Source organism: Pipistrellus kuhlii, unplaced genomic scaffold, assembly GCF_014108245.1.
Source record: "Pipistrellus kuhlii isolate mPipKuh1 unplaced genomic scaffold, mPipKuh1.p scaffold_m20_p_24, whole genome shotgun sequence".
NCBI classification, from domain to species: Eukaryota; Metazoa; Chordata; class Mammalia; order Chiroptera; family Vespertilionidae; genus Pipistrellus; species Pipistrellus kuhlii.
Window position 1 is genome coordinate 7,607,301 of NW_023425523.1, and position 23,763 is coordinate 7,631,063.

Below are 23,763 nucleotides of genomic sequence, written 5' to 3' on the forward strand. Positions count from 1 at the left end.
CAGGGAGCTGCCTGAAACACGCCTGCTCAGAAATAGGGAAGGGGGCGGGGACAGATGTTTGGAAGCGGGAGGGGGCGGGGGAAGAGGTCAAGGGGCGGGGCCTAAAGGGGAGGAGCTTAAAGGGGAGGAGCCTACGGGGGGGGGGAGCGGCCAGTCTTCGGGAGGCGGGCCTGAAAGGTGACGTTTGCGAGGCTAGGGAAGCCGACAGGGAAGTACATTTTCCTGAATAAAAGGGGCTGGGGCTCCCGGCGGTGTGGAGTGGCGGGCGGGCTTGGGTACCCATTTGGAGGAGGAACCCAGACACACTGTGTACTCCCCACAGGTACATGCATGTAAACAAGTCCGTTTGAGTTAGCGAGTAATTGCAATCAGCGCCTGTACCCCCTCCCCGCTCCTCTTCTTAGTGAATCAGGCGTGGAATGGACGCCGGGGCCCCGTGGGAGAAGGAGAGAGGGTGGGCGGAGGAGATAGTCACCCTCGGATGCCCTTTTCCTGTTCATGTTAAAAGTCGGTGCCCAGATGACGCCCCTTATCGCGTCGGGAATCTTGCCTACCTTCAGTGGTGCGACGTGAGGCCGCGGTTCTGCCTGGGAAGGCACCACTCGCCTGGGTAGCCTTTGACCTCTGGCCTCTGGACCTCGATCCCTCTAGGGAGCGGCTGGACAGGGCCAGTTTGGGAGAGGTGAGCGAGATGACCGAGGCTTCGAGGGCACAACCCTTTCTTCAAAACAGAACGAAATCATGTAAAACTAAACGAATAAACAAAGCCAACCCTGCAGCCCTGGATGGTCAACCAAAGGACTTATGTGCAGGCATATAAGCCTAACCAGTGGCCATGGACAACAGGGGGGTGGGGGCATATGTGGGGAGGGGTTTGGGATGGGAATGGGGGGATGAGGACAACTGTGTGATACCATAATCAATCAATCAATAAAAATTTTAGTAGATTATAAATTATCTTTAACTTCATTTATAATAGAGCTAAAATGAAAGATGACACGGGGTAGAAGATAAGGTAATGGGGAACAGGGTAGTGGGGTGAGAGTAAGAAATGGTAGATAGAGAGGAAGCAATACAGTCCCCCAAATCTTAGTTTAGCCCTTCATCTAATGAACTGAAGATTGCTTGGACTACAGAATAACTTGTTTCATATTTTAAAAATCGTGTTTTAAAATTGGACTGCTTAAAAACTATCCTATCACCAGTGATTTATTTTTCCGTGTGTCTATCACCTCTACTGTGTCAGAAGCCTCGTCCGGTCCCTCATCCCCTCCCACATGGATAAAGGCCTGGCTGGTTTCTTTTGACTCCATTCCCACATCCTAGAACGCAGACTTTATACCTTTTATACATTCATTCAATCGACACTGGTTGTGTATTCTTTTAGTTTATTTCCCACTGTTGTTCATACACATCCATTTTGCCAACAGGTCTCTTTATTGGGTTATTCTGCCATGCCTGCACCCCCAGAACCTGCTTTTTCTGGAATGCCTTCTTCTTTCCCACCAATCTGTCTACTTAAAGGATTAACTCAAGCCTAACTTCTCCATGAAGCCTTCCCAAATTACTCAAAGTGACCCCTCTGAATTTACATTCAGCTCTTGCTCTTATGCGGTAGAGTGGGTATCATGATTTAGCTTTTCCCCCCCCCCCCCCCATGTCTTATGTTGTTCTGTTCTTATTTAACTTGTCCAGCTAAATCCCTACTCACCTCTACTGGGAAGTCATTCCTGATCCATGTCTGAATTATGTACTATTCTTCTGGGTTACCACAGCTCTCTGTGCTTACTTTTTATATATATATATATATATATATATATATATATATATATATATATATATATATATATATAAATTGATTTTTTACAGAGAGGAAGGGAGAGAGATAAAGAGCTAGAGACGTCGATGAGAGAGAAACATTGACCAGCTGCCTCTTGCACACCCCCTACCGGGGATGTGCCCGCAATCAAGGTACATGCCCTTGACCAGAATCGAACCCTGGACCTTTCAGTCCACAGACCGACGCTCTACCACTGAGCCAAACCAGTTTTGGCTCTGTGCTTACTCTTAACATAACTCATCCACACTGTGCTGTGATTACTGAGTTGAAACAGGGCCCAAGTCTACTAGCTTCTAAAATGCAAATATCTAGCACTTAAAAAACAAGAAGGAAAATATTAAAACACAGTAACTGACTCCTACTTCTGACAGCATGGATAAAGGGCTTTCCCATTAAAATACAACTAGATCCTGGACAAATCATAGCAAGCATGATATTTAGCACATTGCTGAGCTTGCTAGAAAGGGAAATCACAAAAAGAAGAAAAAAATAAGATCAAGCTGAAACCTATGAAGGATGATCAACATGCAGTAGGAAAAGCAGGTCTGCCCTAGGTGTTAGGACAAATGCCAAAACCAGTATTGTGAGCAGAAGCTAAACCTTAGGCCTAACCAAGGAAGGAGAGCAAAACTGGTACTCCTGAATTAAACTGGGACTCTTGAAGGGGCCAGCACAGTCCCAGGTCAAAAGCAACTTTTGGCTCCTAGTTTCTGAAAGTAAATACAAATCCTCTCTGGAGAAAGCTATCCACAGCTGAGACCCTCTGGATTCCTGTAGATTAAGTTTAACAAAATGTGAGCTCGAAACTTCAACATGGAAACTATTTAAGGAAACAAGCTACCACAGGCAAAACAACAAAACAGATTTAGACATTCAAGATAAGTTACAGAATATAAAATAACAATCCCAAATTTCCAAGAACTGGTATCACAGAGACCACATTCTCTGGGCACAAAAGATTAAGCTGAAAATATATTTTAAAATATATATATTTTAAAATATTCAGGCACTTGGAAATTATAAAACTCTTTGAAATAACTCATGAATCAAAAAAAGTCATTAAGGGTAATTTAAATATTCTTAGAACTAAATAACAAAATACTTTACAACAGGAAACTTGGGAGAATGTAGAGAAGCAAGTCCTTAAAAAACTTACACTAGGGAAAAAAAGACAGTTTGAAAATTACGGTAATTAGATAAGTATCAAAATTAAGAAATTATAAAAGAACATAAAATTAAATCTAAAGAAACCAAAAGGAAGGAAATACTATAGATAAGATCCGTAATTAATGTAAATGGAAAACGAATACACAAGGGAGAGGGCCAACGAAGCTCTAAGTAATAACTGGAGAGAAGTAGCCCTGGCTGGCATGGTGCATGGGGCTGAGCATCCTCCAAGGCACCAAAAGGTTGCAAGGGGTTGTGGGCTCAATTCCCAGTGGGGGGCGTATGGAGGCGGCAGATTGATGTTGCACTCACATTGATGTTTCTTCCTCTCTCGCTAAAAATCAAATTATTTACTTAAAGAAGATAGAGAAAACAACAAATTTCAAATTTCTGATGGAGTTGATTAAAGAAAGCACAAGTAGTAGAAATGAAAAAGAGGACATGACTACACAGAGCAAAGGCAAAAATTTTTTTTTCATTTTATAAAAGACATAAAATTGCCCTTGACGCGTTACTTAGTGGGTAGAGTATCGGCCTGCAAACTGAAGGGTTCTGGGTTCGATTTCAGTCAAGGGCACATACCTAGGTTGCAGGCTGGATTACTGGTCTGGTCAGGGTACATACAGGAAGCATCCAATTGATGTGTCTCTCACGTCGATGTTTCTCTCCCTGTCTCTCCCCCTCCCACTCTTTCTTAAATACTTTACCTAATTATACTAAAAAAGAAATGAAAACCCAAATAGCCTATAATTATTTAAGAGATTGGATTAATAATAGTTAATATTTTCCCCACAAAGAAATGCCAGGCTCAAATGGTTTAACAGGAGAGTCTTACCACTTTCAAGGGATGGTTCATTTCAATCTGATATAAACTCTCCCAGGAGGAAACAGTGCCCAATTCAGGATATACAGACCAAAAAGACCATTTTAGAAATCTTGCTAAAAACAAAATCACTAACATCCACAAGAATGCTCATAGCAGTATTGTTTTATAATAGCAAAACCTGGAAATATCCCAAAGCCCATTGATAGGTGAATGGAAAAATAACTTGTGCTTTATGTACTGATGGCATAGTATAGAGATGAAAATGAATGAATCATAGCTACCTACAATATAGATGAACCTTAGAAATAAATGTTAAGTGAAAAAAAAGCCAACTACAGGATATTATTAGAGAATAAATTTTTCATAAAGCTAAAAGCAAAACTGAACATTTTAAAAAGATATATACATATATATATATATTAGGTAATTAATAAACACAAAATTAAAGTCAGTAGTTACCTCTAGAGTGAGGCAGCGACTAGGAACACAAGAAAGTCAATGATATTTCTAATGTTTTAATGTATAGGTTGGGTGATGGGTCATAGGTAGTCATTTAATTATTATACTTCATAATTTATTCATGTTAAATATATTTTATAGATAACAAACATTACATATTATAATTTTTAAAAATCTGCTGTGGTGGAAATAAATGAACAATGAAGTCTCCCTGAAAGAAAATCTACATTTCTTGGAAAGAACCAAGATTCCCTGACAGGAGCTACCCTATGCAGAAGACAAAGTAGTAGGTCCTTGATAAACATTGGGTGGATTCCTGCTTTTCCTACCGACCCAACCAGAGGGTCTGGATCCCCTTCCTATTGGTGATCCTGATACGCAGAGCCACCTCCTCCACACAGCTGGCCTACACCTGGCTAGTCCTGACACCTGGTGGATACAGCACGAATTTAATCAAATGATTAGAAGCGAATCTCACTCTATCTAGTGATAGTGGCAGAAGGGTGGGAGACAGGGAGGCAGAAAGGAGGAGAAACGGAAGTTCAGAAACAAGAAAAGGAAGGAGCTCCATCTCTGAGCTATAGGTGATGGGGGGGGGGGGGGGGGTGTTAAAAAAAAAAAAGGGTTGTCATCTAAAGGAGACTAAAGAGATCGTTTGTAAAGGAGAGAGACTTTCCTCTCATTTCTTCCGAGACCAGAATAAGAAGAGGTTGCAGCTGCAGTCAGAAAAGTGCAAGACTCTGAGGGGAAAAGCAGGTATAGCTCATCTTAACCCGGCAAGCTAAAATCACTTGTGCTTCATAGCAGTGGCAGGTGGCAGCCGCCTCCCCAGGAACTTCCCCTCCCAGTCTCTAAGGAGGCAAACCCACCCTTACTCCACAGGTGCAGCCCAGATGGAGGCCACACAAATCAGCACATACAGGCCCCTGGCCACAGGGATTGGATAGGGGTGGGCATGGGACCGTTCGCCTCATCAGCGAATCGGAGGGTTTTTGCTAAGATTCTTGGCAGAAAGATGCCCTGTTTCCGATTGGACGTAAATGAGGAAACATTTTAATTCTCGGAGTGCTAGCAGCCAGAAGGCAGCCCAGGGTTCCTGGGATCCTCCAGAAGGCAGAACAGCGGGGGTGGCGAGGCAATCGGGGATTTAGAGATGTGTCGAGCCCCTGGATCGGCTTTACTTGGAGCCAGCGCTACCTGTGGGCTTGACAGTTACATGAGCCAGTCAGTCTTTACTTTTGAAGCCAGTTTGAGTCAGGTTATCTGTTCCTTAAAACCAAAAGGATTCCTAGCTCATACATTCATCGTATCACTCCATCCCTATCTTCCCCACAGGATCACACACGGACTAGCGACTCTACAGCCAAGGGTATGGAGCTGAAAGGCCAGAGGCAGGAAGCAGGCACTGCGTTAAGACGGGGCGCCTCGGCTGTCAGAAGAGGACGGACTCCCTTTGGAAAAGAAGAGCCGGAGGAGAAGCAAGCAGAAGGGCTTTACAAGGCAGACAGGCAGCGGTCACACCCGGCTACGGAGTCATCACGGGGGTGTCGCTTTGGGGTCTCTCTGCTCATGGGAGGAGGAACTCGGAAGCTTGTGCCCCCTGAAGTCTTTATTACCCTGTGCTCCGGTATCTGCCTCTCCCTTCCCCGCGTGGAGAGCCTCCTTCTGGCTCCTGCTGCCCCTGATGACGCTCACTCTCTGGTGAGTGAGAGGAACCTTCTCTTCCCCTCCTTTGGCATGGCGGGAGCTGCAAGAGCTGGAACTGGGGGGCCTCCCTCCTTTCGAAGCAGCACCGTCTCCCTGACCTTGGACGAGCACCGGCCCCTTCTCGGCCTTCCCCCCTGGCCCCGGCCTCTCTGGCCCTCCGGCGGAGTGGCTCTCCTCTCTGGGGACCCACGTCTCCCGCGGTAACCTGGAGGGCTGGGGAGGGTCCGTGGCAGCCGCCGACTTCTCAGGGGCAGCGTTCCTTTCCCTACTTCCCCCCGATTTCTTCCGAGGGCGCCCCCGTTTCCTTTTGGCATCGCTCCCTGGATCCTCCACATCCTGCTTGGCGGCTTTTGCTGGTGGGTCCTGCCCGTTGGTCTCACTCGTATTAGCTTCGGCTGTCCTCTTGACCCCCTTGTCAGGAGGTCCCGGGTCACCGCCTACGCCCACCTCCCTGTTCTCCGTGCCCAGGGGCGGGGTGAGCCCCCCAGGTGGAGCTGGCCCAGGTCCAGGCCCAGGCCCAGGTCCAGGTCCAGGTCCAGGCAAAGCAGGAACCGTCGGTAAGATCATATTGATGATGGGCATGGCTGCCTGGGTCCCCCTCACTCTACTGGGCACGGGCAGTGCAGTCAACTTCAGAGTGCCCGAAGGAAGCCTGGGCGCCACCATGGATGGAGAGACGGCGACATGCTGAATCAGTGGGCGAGGGGCCCGGGGGAGGAGCAGAGGCAGCCGGGCCACCAGGGCATTAACCTGAGGGTTATTGGCTGGTGGGGCCGGACTCTCTACTACAGTCTTCTTCCGCTCTCCTTGCGCCGAGGGACCAGCCCCAGGTCGGGGCTCCGGCTCCGGAGGAGGCTGAGGAGGAAAGAGAGGAACACAGTCAGCGGGAAGACTGGGCCCTGGAAGGAGCAGGCATGGGAGGTGAAAGGAGGGGACCCCCGGAGGAAGGGTCCATGAAGCCTGAAGGACAGGGCAGCAAGGTCAGGGGCTCCAACTCCCTACCTGGGCCGGCCTCTCTGGTTTCTTCTGGGCTCCGCCCTCTGGGTTCTCCACTCCATTCTTGGACTTGGACGTCCGTTCCCGGGGGGCATGCTCGTCCTCTTCTGCGGAAGCGTCGGAAAAAGTGGTAAGTGGAAGAGGTGACGGAAATGGAGGAGGAAGGCAATTCTGACAGGCAGAGGCAGTGGGAAGAAGGCGGCCTAAGGCGTGTCCTAGAAGGGCCTCGAGGAATCGAAGGCAAACTCAGGGTGTCTCTGTCCAAGGGGAGGGCTTTCGAAGTCGGAAGTGGCGGGGAGGGTTTCTCGGGACAGAACACACAGGGTCCACCCACCGGCAAGCCCCATGGCCTTGAGCACGTGGGCGTGCGCAGACCGGGCGGAGATGAGATGATGCTGCAGCAGGAAGCGGGCCACCTCGACGATGGAGCTGAAGGACCGTTTCAGGATCCGCTCCGCCCAGTCGCAGGTCAGGGCACAGGCTGCCTCGACCAGCTCATCTCGAGGCGCTGGGGTTACTTCTGGGCCCATTTCTGGCTGCAGTGGGGAAGGACATGCCTCCTAATACTCCAAACTAACGCACCCTGGGTCCCTTTTGAACATCCACGCGGACCACAGTAAAGACCAAACTAGGGATGGGGGTAGCCTGTCCCATCCCGTCCCGGAAACCCACATACACTCTTCCTCCTCTGCCCCAGCTCAGCCAGAGAGTGGGCAGAAGGCGCATCTGTAGACTCAGAAGCTACGTGCAGAGTCACCTAGGCTGTGTCAGGCTTCAAAACATGTCCCAAGACCTCTGACTTCTACCCTGGAGAGGAAGAGTGCCATCGGGGTTGTTACTTACACTCTCAGAGCCCTTGAGGTCAAGGCCAGGCAAGGGTGGCATAGAAACCAAAGTCTTTCTCCGTATGCCACTGTAGCAATATCTGATGGAAGTTAAGGAGAAAAACCAACGTCCGGGGATCGCCGAGCCCCTGAGTGAGGCTGGGCGGTGTCTACTCCTGGCTCTCCGTATCTGTGCGCGTTCCTCCCCAGGCCCTCCGGCCCCAAGCTCTCCCGTCAAGGATACTTGGACTGACCCCGGCCGCCAAGCCTTCGGGCCTTGATGTCCGGGAAGATCTCTCTGATGATTTTGCCAAAGTTGGCCGTGCTGAGCGGGCGGCAGCAAGCGAGGCTCTCACAGTACTTCCTGAGTGAGGGGTGGGGGCAGAGTGGGAAGATATTCAGAGAAGGAGGTCATGGGTGGGTTCAGAGGGTCCCTGGGGATGAAGTTTGGGAAAGCTTTCTTAAGAAGCCAGGCTCTTCCAAGGCAGGGAGCTCTCCAGAGACAACACACCCCTCCACGCCCCCCGCCTACCCACCGATAGGCATCGTAAACGCTTTGCTTTGGTAGGCAGGTGTCCGTATGCTCTTCCAGGTGGTTTCGGATCCACTTGCAGGCATACATGTACTCCTCATTGTTAGGTGTGCTTGGCTCTGAGCTGCAGGAGAGTTAAAAGGAAAACCGTTACTAAATTCTCAGCCGTTGTCCTATCCGGACTACCTATTCTCTATCCGGACTACCACTTCGTTCAGAATCTACTTTTGATGAATCAGTGTAGGACAGGGACATTTCTTCTTCATCAAGGACAGCCATCATGCTGAAACCGGTTTGGAGGTGTGCAGGAGGCAGCTGATCGATAATTCTCTCTCATTGATGTTTCTAACTCTCTATCCCTCTCTCTTCCTGTGAAAAATCAATAAAATACATATTTTTTAAAAAGGACAGCCATTGTGTGAGTATTCCTATTCACCCCACCCCTTCCCAGGGAGCCTTTAAGAATCGGAACCTCTGACAACATACCTTTTGTCTCCAGTACTGGGCCCTGAGGGGAGCTGAAGGTAGAGATACAGCTTGTCATTGTCTGAAAATTTCTGCACATCTTGCTGAGGTAAGGAAGAACAGAGGCAAGAGAAACAATAAGGCCAAGAAGGACCCAAGGGTGTGCCCTCTGATCGGTACCAAAAGGTCTAGCCGACTTAGAGACTGCCAGGCTGAAAAAAGTCCTCAGAATGACTTAAGGCTGGTGCCCGCTGTGCTCTGAGGAACCCGATGGGCCGCTATGGTGACAGGGGGAGCCGAGGGGACTGAATGATCTTACAACAGGTCAGAGAGAGATGAAGTGAGAGATAGATGCTCAAGGTCAAATTGGGAGTAAGTTGCAAAGCCAGTTATCTTCTGGACAGGGTAGACATCAACTGCCTCTCTCACAAAAAAAACTTTCATTTGCTCATGTCTTCTCCAACCTCATCCCCCACCAATTCACTCTCTCTATTGCCCTTTCCCCAAAAATACTCACCAAGATTCCCTCTACTTTGTTCTGCACGGCCTTCCTGTGGAGAAGAGAAAAAGCGGGAGATCAGACAAAATCCCCGCCCCCCCACTCCCCCCCAATCCTGCGTCTGACTGCTAGGGAGCGGAGAAGACAGGTGCTCATGTGAAAAAAGAGGCTCCCCCTAGTCGGATGCATTTGTTCAGGGAGAGGCAGTTCACCTGCAGAGGAAGTGGGGTGCTCTCTAGGGATCTCTCCTGGGGGTCTATATCCAGGATTTGGAGGCAGTGACCAGTACTTACGAGATGGAACCCCGGAGCCTCTGCAGAAGCGTGGTGGGTTCCCCCGCCTCGGCCCCACCAGAGGGGGCCCGGCCCGCCGGCTTCGGGCTCTTAGTGTCAGGTTCATCTTCTGCCATCCTGGCATGAGGGCGGGAGCTGACAGGAGGCAGGCGATGGAACGTCCCTTCCCTGGAGACACCCCCCCCCCCCCAGCCCACCCCTCCATCCTCATCTCTCTACCCAGAGAGAGAGAAGCAGAAAGCAAGCCTCCGAATTTCTCCAGGGATTTTTTTTTTAAATCTCACCACTTGCCTTCTCCAAAAATGAACAATTATTCCATTACTTCTCCAGATATATATATATATATATATATATATATATATATACCCCAAAAGACCTTTGCCATCTCCATTCTATCTGCCCCACCTCCCTGCAGGCTCCTATACGTGGAAAAACTGTCAAGGACGAGAGAGATGGGAGGCTAGGGAATCCACGCGAGGGAGAAATGTTCATTTCCGACTCTGACCTCATACTGCCCTTTTCTCCCTCAAAAAAAACAACCACCATCAAACGAAGTTATTCTCATTCTCTAAGCAGGCGCCTCACCATTGCATTTTGCCTGGGAGGTCGGGAAAGATACGAACATCTTCTGTCCTTTCGGCTGGGGGGAGAGAGACTGGGCCCAAGTTCTCCTGGCTTCATCTCAGCCCGCTTCCCCCTCCCCAAGCCGCCAGCCCCTGCGTCATCCCCCGCCCCCAGCACCCGATCCCCACGCCCCCTCCCCCGGCGGCCCTCCCCCTCCATTAATCCCGGGCTGCTGCAAAGCGGGGGGTTCAGAGGAGCGGAACTCCCGGGCCGGGCGCAGGAAGCCCGGCTGCGGGGGATGAGGTCCCAGGTTCGGGGCACGTGCACGCGGGTGAGGACGCTGCTGGAAAACACAGCGAAGATGGTTTTTTTTTTTTTTTTCCTCCTTCTCCTCCCAGCTCCAGCGGGCCCCCTCCCCATCCTGGAACAGCCGCCTTCCCGCCCCAGCAACCACCAAGGTAAAAGGGAGAAAGAGAAACTACCTCGTAGCCACCACCTTCACTCCAGCCCAGCCCCACGGTCCCGGCCCGGCGGCGGGCTCGTGCGTTGCTTTATTTTCTTTTTTCTGAGTGGCTGGGGCCGCCCCGATCTGCCCGGATACTCGGCGGGGCCGCTCTCTCATTGGTCGCCGCTGCCACCCGGAGACAGAAGGCGCCGGCTCGCCCGGGCGGCAGCGCGGGTCTGCCTGGCAACAGAATCTGATTGGCCGACAGGGGAGGGAAAATCCAAAATTGGTCTTATTCGAGTCCAGAGGGGGAAGTCCGGGTTAGGTTTCGGTTAAAACTGGGGTCGGTTGGGACTGCAGGTCCCAAGAGGTTCTTCTCTTAAAGGGACCGCAGGACCAAAGTCCGGGGCGCTAAGCCCCCCATTTTCTTTTTGCTCTCTCCTTCCGTGTTTCGGTTTTGCCTTCGTTCGTCAGAGCTACTGGGAGAAAAGAACCGATGGGTGATAAAAGAAGAAGAAGAAAAAGATAACTGGAAAAACTATGGGTAGTAGTGATGGAAATTCACTGTAAGCTCACATAACCTCCTTTTGATGAAAAATAAATGAAGGTCCTCTGACCCCCATAGACAGCAGGCCCACGGTCTTCCTGGGTGGAGGCCTGGAAACCTCAGCAGCTGGACTAAATGAGCTGAATTGTCAGCTAAAATGCTCCAGGGTTCCTTGGTTTCCTGTGTCTCCTTTATTAACATCTTAAAGACCTTGAGTCTGTGTGTGTGTGTGCCTTTTGATCTGAAGTGAGTCTTTTGTAGACAGCATATTTATTTATATGTCTTCTTTTGAAGAAAGCAAACTTGTTACATTTAAAAGGTCAATGGTGTAGGCCAGTGGTCGGCAAACTCATTCATCAACAGGGACAAATATCAACAGCACAACGATTGGATTTTCTTTTGAGAGCCATCGTTGCAGCCCCATAGGTCTGCACAGGTGAACACTAGAATTGTGGCTGACTCCCCAAGGGGCATGCTAGACGCCCATCTGAACTTTTTACTCTCAGAGAATTTCCTACGGAATAGGTCATGGGTTCTTAACCCTCCCCGCTAGTTAGGCTTTTTAGGTCGTGACTCCGATGGAAGCGGTGAACTGTGAAAACTAATAAAAGGGAATTTCAATTACAATTAGAGTCTGGAATATCTCTAGAGGGAGCTCTCATACTCTGAGCAAGAAGAGAAGACCTTGCATCTCTACCAGAAAGGTGTTTCTGGTAGGCACAAGGGGAACGAGGGGAAAAGTGCTGTGCAGCCAACCAACAGCCAACCATTGGCACCCTGTGAAATGACAGGGAGTGACTTCTGGTGTGGGTTTTTAGTGTTGACAGATCCGTGAACTTCCACTTTTCTAATGATGTCGTTGACTCACCTCCTTCCTATAAAAGACTTCCATTAAAAAATATATATTTTTCAGTTACTTAGCCTCTGTGTATTTGTGTTTTTCATTTTTAAAAATTTTTTAATTAAATTATTATCTGTGTACATATTTTACCATTGCCCCCCTCCCATACAAACCCACCTTCCCCAAAGTTTTGTGTCCATTGGTTGTACTTATATGCATGTATACAAGTCCTTTGGTTGATCTCTTATCTCCCACAGATCTCCCTCCCCTCCCCGCTGTAATTTGACAGTCTGCTTGTTACTTTACTGTCTCTATATCTATCTTTTGGTTCATCATCAAATTTTTTTTTTTTTGTAATGGGTTTCTACTTTCATACTATTGTGGTCAGAAAAGATTATTTTTAAATATATTTTATTGATTTTTTACAGAGAGGAAGGGAGAGAGATAAAGAGCTAGAAACATCGATGAGAGAGAAACATCAACCAGCTGCCTCTTGCACACCCCCTACTGGGGATGTGCCCACAACTAAGGTACATGCCCTTGACCGGAATCGAACCTGGGACCTTTCAGTCAGCAGGCCGAAACTCTACCACTGAGCCAAACCGGTTTCGGCAGAAAAGATTTTTTGATATGCTTTCAAACTTCTTGAATTTATTGAGACTTGTTTTGTGGCCTAACATGTGCCCTATCCTGGAAAATGTTTCATGTGCACTTGAAAAGCATATATATTGTGCTGCTTTGGGATGAAATGGTCTAGCCATGGTGCTTCTGTGGTGGTTGCATAAGTGTTTACAGGTATTATATCCTTTTTAAAAAAAAACAAAACACAAACATATTTTTATTGATTTCAGAGAGGAATAGAGAGAGAAATATGCCCTGACTGGGAATTGAACTGTGACCTCCCAATCCACAGATCAACGCTCCAGCACTAAACCATGCTGACTGGGCTCTTTTCCCATCTCTTAACCTTGAGTCTGTGTGTGCCTTTTGATCTGAAGTGGGTCTTTTGTAGACAGCATATATACGGGTTTTCTTTTGAAGAAGGCAAACTTGTTAAATTTAAAAGATCAATAGTGTAGGCACAGCAGCCATGTACTGCCCTCTGTTGGCCAGGTAAGACGTATGAGCTATGAGCTATGAGGTGCATGGATCTGTCAACACTAAAAGCCCACACCAGACTGAGACCTCTTCCCAGGCTTGCTGTTAGACCAGAATAAATTCTGTAAGAGTCCGTGTTTTGGGGGTGCCTTCTAGGAGAAGTCACTCCCTGTCATTTCACACTAGAAAAACTGGCCTCATCCCAAGTTCTGTAGTTCAGAGAGTGTGTATTGAGCTCCTGAATCTGGCCTTGGGTTCTAGGACAGTCCTTGTCTGAGGAGAGGCCTGGTCAGGAAACACTGGAGTGCACTCCTCCCCACAGCTACCCAGGGTGGAGGAGGCTCGGCCCCTTTTATGCTGAATCCATGCTTACCCAATTCCAAATCTCACCCTCACTGGACACTTGGGAAACTGAGGCCCACAGAGATCCAGGGTATGTAACAGGCACCATCCAGAGGTCAGCAGTGCTCCGACCTCTTAGGCAAGGGTTCTAACCTCTCCCATAAGGTTGGTTTGGAAATTAGAAATCCAAACATATTGGGAAGCTCTTGCCTATTTCTGCCTATGTGGGGACTGTATTTTTCTGGGATCCAGTAAATGAGTGTACACACACGCACACACACACACACAGACTCCCTCTCTCTCTCTGTCTCTCTCTCTCTCTCTCTCTCTCTCTCTCTCTCTCTCTCTCTCTCTCTCTCTCTCTCGATGTATCAACTATGGGAGGGATACTAAGAGGAGCATACACAAAGGAGGTGACAGCAGAAAGAAAATACAGTCTGGAGGCACTTCCTATACATGACAGCACTCCTCCAACTTTATACCTATCTTCCCACATGTGCCTGAACAATATTATTTCTAAGAAGTCCATGTCGGTGTAATATCATTGTGCGGGCAGGAGACAGACAGGCCCTGGCAGTCCCAATGGCTCCTCCAGGTTCAAGAAGAAGGGGACTCTGGGAAGGGGGTCACAGGAAGTGAGGTCGCTTCCCTAAAGAACTTAGAACCCCCTGTTACCAGGCAGCCACATTCTAGCCACAGCCCAACTGCCAGTCCACTTGGCAAGAGACACTTGGTAGTTGAAGATGTCCTCTTGCTGGATCCCCGGTTCTTGGGGCTCCTGCTTGCATAGACCCCGCAGTGGGAGTTTTCCCAAACTCTGGAGACGCTGGTTTAACCCTCCTCCTACCTGGCGTCTCTGGCCGTTCTCCAGGCGGTCCCCTCAGGTAGCCTGTCAGCCCGGCTGAGGCCGGGCCACCTCTGGGAGCCGTCCCTGGGCAGCCCCATCCCCTCCCCTCCATGTGGGGGAAGAGGGGCCTGAAGGGAGGACCCCTGGGCAGGAGCAGGTTGCAGGGCGGGGCACCTCCTAGTGATGCTGTCATGGTCACGGCCAGCGCGGGGCTGGCAGGGTGGAGAGGGGCTTTCCGAGGGCCTTTCCTCTGTGCCAGTGAGGACCCTAGGCCCTCAGCCGTCACATCTTTCCTGTCCTCTGTGGAGGTGTGAGTGAATGTGGTAAATGTATCTGGAGTGGGAAGAACAAAGGGTCTGCGAAGCACAGACTGGGCTCTGAGACTTTCTGCCCGGCGGCTGGGCGCTGTCTTTACAGAGCTCCCCACGGGAGGCCAGACAGGAGGCCAGACAGGAGGCCAGACAGGTGGTCAGACAGGAGGCCAGACCGGAGGTCAGACAGGAGCTGGCTGATGGGGTTCCCCCACAGGAGGCACAGGGGCCCCACGCTGCCAAAGGAGAGCAGCTCGGTCTGAAGGTGAGTGAGGAGGCCCGGGTGACTCTACCTCCAGGACCCCAGCAGTCAAAGGGGCCCGGGTCCCAGAAGCCACCCTGCTACTCCCCGGAACCCCTCCCTAGAGTCCTGCTCCCAAAGGAGTCTGGGTTTCCCTCTTCTCCCCCAGCCCACCCTCGCTGTGCAGCCCCTCCTGGCCAGGAGCAAAGTCACTGTGCGCATGTTTGTAGGACTATCAGAGAGGAGGCTTTTGTATCAGTCCACCTCATGTTCAGGCAAGAGGATTTTTGCATTTTTCTACAGATTTTCCTGTTTGAACACCCATCCCCAGGTGTCCCTGTTGGCCTGACGATCCTTATATTCCTTCTCCCAGTCTTACCCATCATCTGATTAGTAGGGATGCTTTTCCCAAAAAAACACGGGGCTCATGGTACCATATCTGTTGCTTTGCAATTTTCGGCCCCGGAGGCATGCTTCCCCATGGTTCCCCCAGGTCAGGAGCTGGGAGTCTCCCAGGGCTGTATATCATACTCCCAGGAGGACTGGTTACCATGGCAATCCAGTCCTTCCCTGCTGTGGGACCTGGAGTGACCCCCTTCTGTTGCCATGTCAACGATGCTGCCCTAAGTCCTAGTCTCCTGACCCCTCCCACCCCATGATAAACTTCTGTGTTCTCATCTTGAGCATGGGCTGCTTTGTCAGAAATCCCAGGGGTGACACCATTAATACAGGGACGTGCCGTCGACCCACAGCTAGCAAAATATGACCTGAGTCACTAAGGTGCTTCGTTGTTCCCCTCCTCCAGTTCTGCTTTTCATGCCAAGAACATCTTCTCTCCTGCGAGCATTGGGGTCCCTCCTCTTGCCACCTGTCACCGAGGGCTTGTGGGTTCGGTCTGAGCTGCAGCTGCCAACCCACCAGGTGGTCCCCGGGATGCTGTTTTGACTGCCTGTCCCTCCTCTGTCCCACCCCAGGGGCAAAACGCATCCACCGGGAACACAAATAAAGTCTGTATGGTGCAGATGGCCCGGGCACGCCGGCTGGGCCAGCTGGTGGAGTACCTGGTGCCTGCCGTCCTGGGTAGGGACCCCACCTTCGTGCCCGCCTTCCTCTGGAACTACAGAGCTTTTGCCACCACCCAGCAGGTGTTGGACCTACTGCTGACAAGGTGAGCACCCGCCCCTCCACAGCACAGCGGGCATTTGGGCACTTGCTGGCTGTGAGTCTTCAGAAGGTCACGCTTCTCCTTGAGTCTGTGTGCTCCTCTGAACAGCGGGGGGAGCCCAGGAGCAAACTCATAGGATAATTATAGAAACCTGTGAGGTCCTCCCTGCCACGTGCTCTCTGGGTGCCTGGCCACTGGAGAGGTCTGGGGGGGGGGGGGGGGGGGATATGGTGGCAGTGGTTGTGCTAATTGGTCATTTTCTCTTCCTCATGAGAAAGTCTCTGCCTCATTCCTCACTTCCCTCAGGGCCTGGGGCTGAGCTGTCTTCTCATTGGAAAGGAGATTGGAGGTTTCATGAGGGTTCTCTGTCCCGGGTGAAGCTGGAGCAGGAACCCCAGGGGGGAGCAGCGGTGATGAGATACTTGTGATGGGGCTCCTTCACTCAGCACATGTATGGGCAGGTGCAGGCATGTTCTAGGCACAGACCACAATCTAGTGCACAGAGCGGACCCCAATCCCGCCTTCCAGAGCTTCCTTGTAGTCGGGAGTGAGACAGTCACCCTAGACTCCACAGGCAGGCAGCGTCCACAGGGCAGTCGATGTGACGTCCTCCTGGCCTCCTCTAGGTATGGCTGCGTCTTCCCCTACGCTGAGGAGGATGGCGGGCCTGTGGACCAGCGGAAAAAGTGAGTGGGCTTTGGGTCAGAACCGTGAGGGGAGGATAGGGACCCCAGGCTCCCACAGGGATACCCTGGAGGTTAGTGTAGAAGGAAAGGCCAGGCCTCAGACTCTGCTGCCATGTCTCTCCCCAGGGCCATCCTCGCCATCCTGGGCATGTGGCTGGACCAGTGCCCTGAGGATTTCTCCCAGCCCCCAGAATTCCCCTGCCTGGGGACGCTGCTGGCCTACCTCCGCCTCAGTTTTCCAGGCTCAGACCTGGAGCGCCAGGCCCAGCTGCTCCTTTTGGAGCTGGAGAGCCGGGAGCCCACAGAGGCAGAGGCAGAGGGTAAGGAGGACTCGGGGTGGGTGATGTGGGTGCATGGGGAGGAGACGGGGCTCTGCCACACAGAGAAGAGCTGTTAGAGGCCAGGGGCAGAGCTGGCTCAGATCGCCATGCCCAGGGCCTGCAGTCCGGGAGGACTTCCTGGGTGGCTCTTGAGCTGGGGACTCCATCGATGGCTAGGGGAGAGTTTCTGTCTCTAGAAGGCACACCGAGGCAGTCACGGTGATCACATGTTCTCTTCTGGGATCTACAGAACCAGCTCTAGAGCAAGAGCAAAACAGACCTCAAGAGGCAACGCCGGCTCCAGGGCCTCTCCAGAGCCAGAGCAGCTCCGGGCACAGCCTTCCCTGACCTCCAAGAGGCAGCACCATCTGCAGCTCCTGTAGGCCTGAGGTCCCCGGTCCCGGGCCACAGCGTGGCAGAGAGGGCTCCCCCTCGACATGCAGTTTTTAAATATTTGTGTTTCTCTTACATATGCCTAAAGTTGTAATGTAGTTTTGTATAATATTCAGTTAAAATAATTTTTAAAATAAAATCTAATAATATATTAATAAAAATAAAATTTAATTTAAATAAAATATTCAAGTCTATGATCCTTCAAAATGTAATTTCAGCAGCATTAAGTACATTCACAATTCTTTTTAAAAATATATATTTTAGCCAAAACCGGTTTGGCTCAGTGGATAGAGCGTTGGTCTGCGGACTGGCGGCGGTGGGAGGGGGGAGGCGAGCACCCCGGGTTCGGTCAAGGGCGTATGCATTGGTTGCTGGCACATCCCCAGTGGGTGGTGTGCAGGGGGCGGCTGGTTGATGTTTCTCTCTCATTGATATTAGTTTCTAGCTCTCTGTCCCTCTTCCTTCCTCTCTGTAAAAAATCAATAAAATATATTTAAATGTATATATATATATATATATATATATATATATATATATTTGTGTGTGTGTGTGTGTGTGTGTGTGTGTATATAATTGATTTTTTTACAGAGAGGAAGAGAGAGGGATAGAGAGAAACATCGACCAGCTGCCTCCTGCATGTATCCCACTGGGGATGTGCCTGCAACCAAGGCACATGCTCTTGACCGGAATCGAACCTGTGACCAGTTCACAGGCTGATGCTCTAACCACTAGCAACTGGTTTCGGCTTGTTCTTTTTGACAACTAGCTGGTCAAACCCACATAGAACCCAGGATAAATTTATAAGCCAATTTTATGATATTTTCAGAGAACATGAAATTGTTTTCGCTGTGATTCTTTTGCCTGCAGAATGTTTTTCATGTTCTCATTCCTGAAATGCAGGATTTGGGACAGTTGTGGTAATCCTAGAGATGCCCATTAGAGGACAGAAGAAAGTTAGGCAGCATCTGAGAATAGCCAGGGACCAGCTGTCCATGATTCTAGGATAGAGCACAGACCTTCCTCTTACGGGAAACTCAGACACCAGAGCCTGAAAATGGTTTTGATTAAGTTAAATAATGGATCAGAAATCTCTCCCAAAGTGTTTTGTTTGCTTTTCAAAGGTAGTAAGGGGACAATTTTCATTTTTATCATTTTGTATTTATATTTCCATGTTGGGTCTCATGTAATTTTGCATTTTTAAAATTTGTTTTCACGCTTGGCATCAAACACATTATATGTAAAACTTTTGAAGGCTGGTGTTGTGAGAATCTCACTGGAATGACACTAAGTCTCTGCCTTTTCCCCTCAGGGTTATTTTATTTTATTCCCTCCCCCTTATTTTATTATTTTAAAAAAATACATTTATGTGATTTTTTACAGAGAGGAAAGGAGAGGGATAGAGAACCAAAAACATCGACCAGCTGCCTCCTGCACACCCAATGTGCTTCCAGGAAGTCAGACACTGATACCAGGTAGAAATCCGGGTGTACAGGAAGGGGTGAAGGACGAGAGAAATGGTTCCTGCACGGGAAAATATAAAAGATGTAAGATGTCTGTCATATCACTTACATCTCTTTAAAAAAAACATGGGATAGATGCAACAACAGCACTAACGGTGGATTCTGGGGCTAATAGCACATGCCAAGGGCAATGCATGGCGACCACAGCATAGGGGCAGGCAGGAGGGAAGTGGGAGAGGTACTCCACCACCTGAAGGCAGACTGTGGTAAGTGACAGGTGTGTGCTCTAGAGCCTAAAGCAGCCGCTGAAATAACAAAGGAATGATATATCCTAAGTCAACAAAAGGAGAGAAAATGGAATTCTATAGAAAGCATGAAAACACTATGTTAGAGCAACTGCTCTCCTGGGACTCTCCCCTATAAAATGCTTCAACAAATGGCCAGATATTTGTACAAGAACGAAGACTACAGCATACTTTTAACCCCACATTAATTTAAAAAGTATATGAAAAGTGTTCGGAAAACACTAATACAAACAATGACTGCCGGGTTTCTCTTGACCTGTTTTCTGCCCCTGATTTTGGCCAGGTCCTGGTGTGGTGCGGCAGGCTAGAAGAGTCGACGGTAGCAAAGGAGGTGACCTTTTCCCAGTAATGGCTGAAAGAGAGTGCAGAGGAGAGATAACAAAGGTTTGGCTCTTGCTTTCAAAGAATAACAAAGGCGTCCCTGGGTGGGCTCGAACCACCAACCTTTCGGTTAACAGCCGAACGCGCTAACCGATTGCGCCACAGAGACGGGTGGCGAGTGAGAGTGTGCTCTCAAGGTAGCGGAGACCAAGTCTTCAGTCACCGCTAGTAGAGCCACATCCCTGTTCCTGGACAGAGGACCGTGTAGACTCCAAAACCTCGGAAAACCGTAGAGGGGCGGCGGGGGGGAAGAGGTGAGTTCCCGCTGCCCGTTGATCGCGTTTGAAAGGCAGTGGGCGGCCGAACGGTCTCCCTGGCCTTGCTCTACTCTCTCCTTAGATGCCAGCGCCCCAGAGACCCCGAAGCGGGACTCCCTGGGCCTGAGTCGAGTGGGGCCCAAAAGCAGCTGACCGACCCGTGGGCTCCAGTGATGACTTCCCGTTTGCTTCGGCTGAAACCGACCTCACCGAGGCAGCACGGTGCCAGCCCTTACCCGGCGGGGCGACACCTTCCCCTGAAGGGGTGCCGGGCAGAGGGAAGAGCTGGTCTGTGGCCCAGATAAGAAAGGGGGCTGGCGGCGCGGACGTGTAAAAATTAAGCTCCAGGCACCACGGAGGCCGCTGCCGTGACTCGGATTCGAACCGAGGTTGCTGCGGCCACAACGCAGAGTACTAACCACTATACGATCACGGCCCGCCACGCCCGCAGCGCCTGCCCGCGGCCTCGCTCTGGGAGCTTTGGCGTAAAACCATTCCGTTCGCTGCGCTTTGTTCCTGAACGACTGCAGGGATCTCTTTCCTGCTCTTTCTGTGTCCCCTCCTTCCCGTCAGTTCTGATGATAAAACAAAACAGACCCCCGCCCCCTCCTCCTCCGAGCAATTCTCCTCTCCCCAAACCCGGCCCCGGCCTCTGCCCCGGGCTCCTGGTAAGGCCCCCCGTCCCAGTCCCGGTCCCCGTCTCCCCAACACTTTCCCGCCTCCCCGCGTTGGCCACTGGGACCCAGGCCTGCCCACCCTCCCCAGCTCCCGGGTGGCCCCCGTGCACAGCGTCCGAAGATGCTGATTTTGGGAACAAAACCAAAGGGAAGGCCTCACGGTAGAAAACCCCACGATCGCAGGACGAGTCTCAAATCCCACGTCCAAGGGCCCCGGGCCCCGAAAGCCGAATGGCCGGGGGGGGGGGGGGGGGAGGAGAAGAGGAGGTCTGCGCCCTGATCAGAAAAATCCCGAGACCAGGAGCAGCGGGGACGGTGCACCCCGGCTGGTCCTCAATCGGGGGCGACTTAGTCACCCATCCCCAATACACACACCCCCGGGCCTCGCTGGGAATCTAGAGCTCGGCGGAGTCCTCCGCACGGAACCGATCGGATCCCGGTCCCCCGTGCAGACCCAGGGCGGCACACCGGACCGACGGGAGGACACCTGCCTCCTTGGATGCGGGGAAGCGCCGGCGACCGAGACAACTTCACGTGGTTTCTGGCCAGAGCACCCGAAAGGATGGGCTTTCCATCAGCCACGCGGGGGACATGCGGGGCGCGGGGCGCGGAGGGGGGTCAGGGCCGCAGAGCCTCGCTGGAAAGCTATTGTAGTTCCACCCCACTCTTCGGGTCCCGCACCCCCCAGAGTACCTGCTGAGGTTGGGGATCCCGGGGTCTCACCCTGGGCGCCTCTCCTCTCGCCTCCTCCCCGACCACTTGGTCCTCTGACCCGCCCAGGAGGCCTTCTCTCCGGGCGGCAAAGGGCGCTCCCTCCCGGCCGCTCGGAGGGGCGGCGGGGGCAGGACCACTCGCGCCCGGGCCTGGGGGCGCTCGGCGGGCTCCTCTGGGGGGGAGGGCAGGGAAGCATCCCGGGGAGGACGGGTGACACGCCCCTCCCCACCTCCTGCTCCAGGTAAAGGCCATCAGAGCGCGGGAGAACTGTCACTCTCCTCCGAATGGCAGAGGCAAGGCGAGCTGCCATCGAGTCCCTGGTGGTCTAGTGGCTAGGATTCGGCGCTTTCACCGCCGCGGCCCGGGTTCGATTCCCGGTCAGGGAACATCCCTTTAGCCGCCGTCTGACATCTGTCCTCCCACAGGAATCTGCTGTGCTCCGCGCACCGAGGGAGCCTTCCACTCCCGCAGGAGGGACACGGGGGCGCGCCCTGTGCTGCTCGGGGCTCACGGGCCTCGCTTTTCTCTCCGGCGGCCGCCACCTCGCACACGGGGCTTCCGAGGGCCCCGGGGCCTCCCGCTCGGGTTCACAGGGCCGGTGGTGCGGAGGTGGCATCCCCGGGGGCTGCACCCGCCGCGCCGGCTCGGCCGGGCCCCCCAGCTCGGCGGGCGCGCACAGATGTTCGCTCGGCTTCGGAAGAGGCGCTGCCGCCAGGGGTGACCGTCCGTCCGTCTGTCTCTCTGGCCGGGCAGGAGGTGGCGTGGGCCCCGATGGGAAAGGCTGGCGGCCGCCGCAGCAGCGGGAGGAGGAGGAATCACACCCGCTTCACACCGCCCGCCCGGGGTCCAGGCCCACCAGGACCGTTATCTCTAAATCCGTGGACTCTCCCAGGTGCGGGGCCGGGGCCCCTGTCCCTCCGGAGCCCGGCGGGATGAACGCGGGGTCCTCTGGGGCCCGGGGGTGGGGGGAGAGCAGACGGGGAGCCCGGGACCCCGCCGCAGAGCCGCAGGGGGAGCGGCAGGTGGCAGCGGGGCGTCAGGTCTGGTGCCGCTGCCGCCGGGCGGAGGGAGAGGGGTCTCCCGTGGGCGTTTGCGAGGCCGGGGTGAAGGCCCCGAGTGCAGGAGGAGGGACGGAGGCTGCTCGGTGCTGAGGGCGCTCAGGCCCACCTGACAGGGAGACACTTTATCACGAGGGCGGTTCTCCCGGGCCAGGCTCGGCCATGCACCCGGGGGTGGTGACCCCACGAGCTCTCCCCTGGCCTCCTCGGTGCCCGGGACCACACTGCACCCCTCCATACCCTTCGCCCTGCCCAGCGCCTCACCCTCTCCCAGGCTCCCATCCTGTGACCCCAAGTAAGTGCACCCCTGTGCCTCCTGCGCCGCGCCCCCTCCTGTCCAGACGGGCACACCCACAGCCACCGCATATGCCCCCACCCTGGTGCGTGGCTCTGGAAAAGCGTGACAGACGTGTCCCCATGACCCCCCACTCCACCGTCCTTCTCCCGCCAGGCCCGAGGTATTTGTCCACGAGGTATTTGGCAAGATGAGGACTGAGCCCTGCCTGTGCCTGGAGGCTCCTGGCTCCCTTTCCAGCGCGCCCTTTGCCTGCCGAGGAGAGCCAGCTGCAAACGTTTATTTAGCTGCAAAACGGAAGGACACTGGGAGAGAAGATTCAAGGGCGGCTGCTCAGAGCCTTTAAGGGAAAGTCGTGGAGGCAGAAGTGAGTGAGCTAGCTGGGCTGCGTGGACTCAGAAAAGTTCAGAGACAAAAGAAGGGCCCTTAGAGCTTAGGAGAAAGAAAGCGAAGATGCATGCCTGAAGGAGGAAGTCACGTGCATGCTGGGGGAGGGGGGAGAGAGAGAGAGAGAGAGAGAGAGAGAGAGAGAGAGAGAGAGAGAGAGAGAGAGAGAGAGAGAGAGAGAGAGAGAGAGATTGAGCTCATGCACTGGGTCATTTGGTCGTTTGCGTTAAAAAATTTTTAAAAAATATATTTTATTGATTCTTTACAGAGAGGAAGGGAGAGGGATAGAGAGTTAGAAACATCAATGAGAGACAATCATTGATCAGCTGCCTCTTGCACACCCCCCACTGGGGATGTGCCCGCAACCAAGGTACATGACCTTGACCAGAATCGAACCTGGGACCTTCCAGTCCGCAGGCAGACGCTCTATCCACTGAGCCAAACCAGTGTTGGCTGCCTTAAAATTTTTAAAAATATATTTTACTGATTTTTTACAGGGAGGAAGGGAGAGGGATAGCGAATTAGAAACATCAATGAGAGAGTAACATCAATTAGCTGCCTCCCGCACCTCCACAGGAACACCCACAGGCTAACACACACACACACACACACACACACACACACACACACACACACGGACACAGGAAAAGGGATCCAATCCTCTGGGCACTGCTGAGTGTCCCATGCACATTGACCAGAGCCATGTGCCCCCAAAGCCCTCCACCCAATGCTACTTCAGTGGTGCCATCCCCCCATGTCCCTCTGATTGTGCTGGGCAGCAGGGCGGGGCTGGAGGCACCGTGTTCACACCTCCCTCTGCT

At 52.2% G+C, this 23,763-nt stretch overlaps 2 protein-coding genes and 3 non-coding genes across 6 annotated transcripts; 2 read left to right on the plus strand and 3 right to left on the minus strand.

Annotated features, from left to right (window-relative positions):
* Positions 1 to 4,173: 4,173 nt before the first annotated feature.
* On the minus strand, positions 4,174 to 10,813 carry RFX5 (regulatory factor X5). Of its 2 annotated transcripts, XM_036452986.2 has the most exons (10): positions 10,655 to 10,813; positions 9,609 to 9,743; positions 9,334 to 9,367; positions 8,838 to 8,920; positions 8,356 to 8,475; positions 8,064 to 8,183; positions 7,839 to 7,920; positions 7,330 to 7,531; positions 7,002 to 7,102; positions 4,174 to 6,854 (listed from the first exon to the last, which is right to left on the minus strand). In XM_036452986.2, exons 1-10 carry the CDS (start codon positions 10,792 to 10,794, stop codon positions 5,829 to 5,831), a joined length of 2,043 nt encoding a protein of 680 aa, XP_036308879.1. In that variant the 5' UTR covers positions 10,795 to 10,813; the 3' UTR covers positions 4,174 to 5,828. The 2 variants fall into 2 exon arrangements, with proteins under 2 accessions (XP_036308879.1, XP_045442675.1); XM_045586719.1 differs by lacking the exon at positions 10,655 to 10,813 and having other exon boundaries at positions 9,609 to 10,255.
* A 4,848-nt stretch (positions 10,814 to 15,661) lies between these two features.
* On the plus strand, positions 15,662 to 19,964 carry LOC118727456 (ral guanine nucleotide dissociation stimulator-like). The gene is made up of 4 exons (XM_045587034.1): positions 15,662 to 16,012; positions 16,636 to 16,695; positions 16,822 to 17,015; positions 19,894 to 19,964. Exons 1-4 carry the CDS (start codon positions 15,858 to 15,860, stop codon positions 19,962 to 19,964), a joined length of 480 nt encoding a protein of 159 aa, XP_045442990.1. The 5' UTR covers positions 15,662 to 15,857.
* On the minus strand, positions 19,590 to 19,663 carry TRNAN-GUU. Its single transcript has one exon. It is a non-coding gene; the product is annotated as a tRNA-Asn (tRNA).
* Positions 19,965 to 20,175: 211 nt separating the features above from the next.
* Positions 20,176 to 20,247, minus strand: TRNAH-GUG. The gene has a single exon. It is a non-coding gene; the product is annotated as a tRNA-His (tRNA).
* A 1,269-nt stretch (positions 20,248 to 21,516) lies between these two features.
* TRNAE-UUC lies at positions 21,517 to 21,588 on the plus strand. The gene has a single exon. It is a non-coding gene; the product is annotated as a tRNA-Glu (tRNA).
* The last annotated feature ends 2,175 nt before the right edge of the window (positions 21,589 to 23,763 follow it).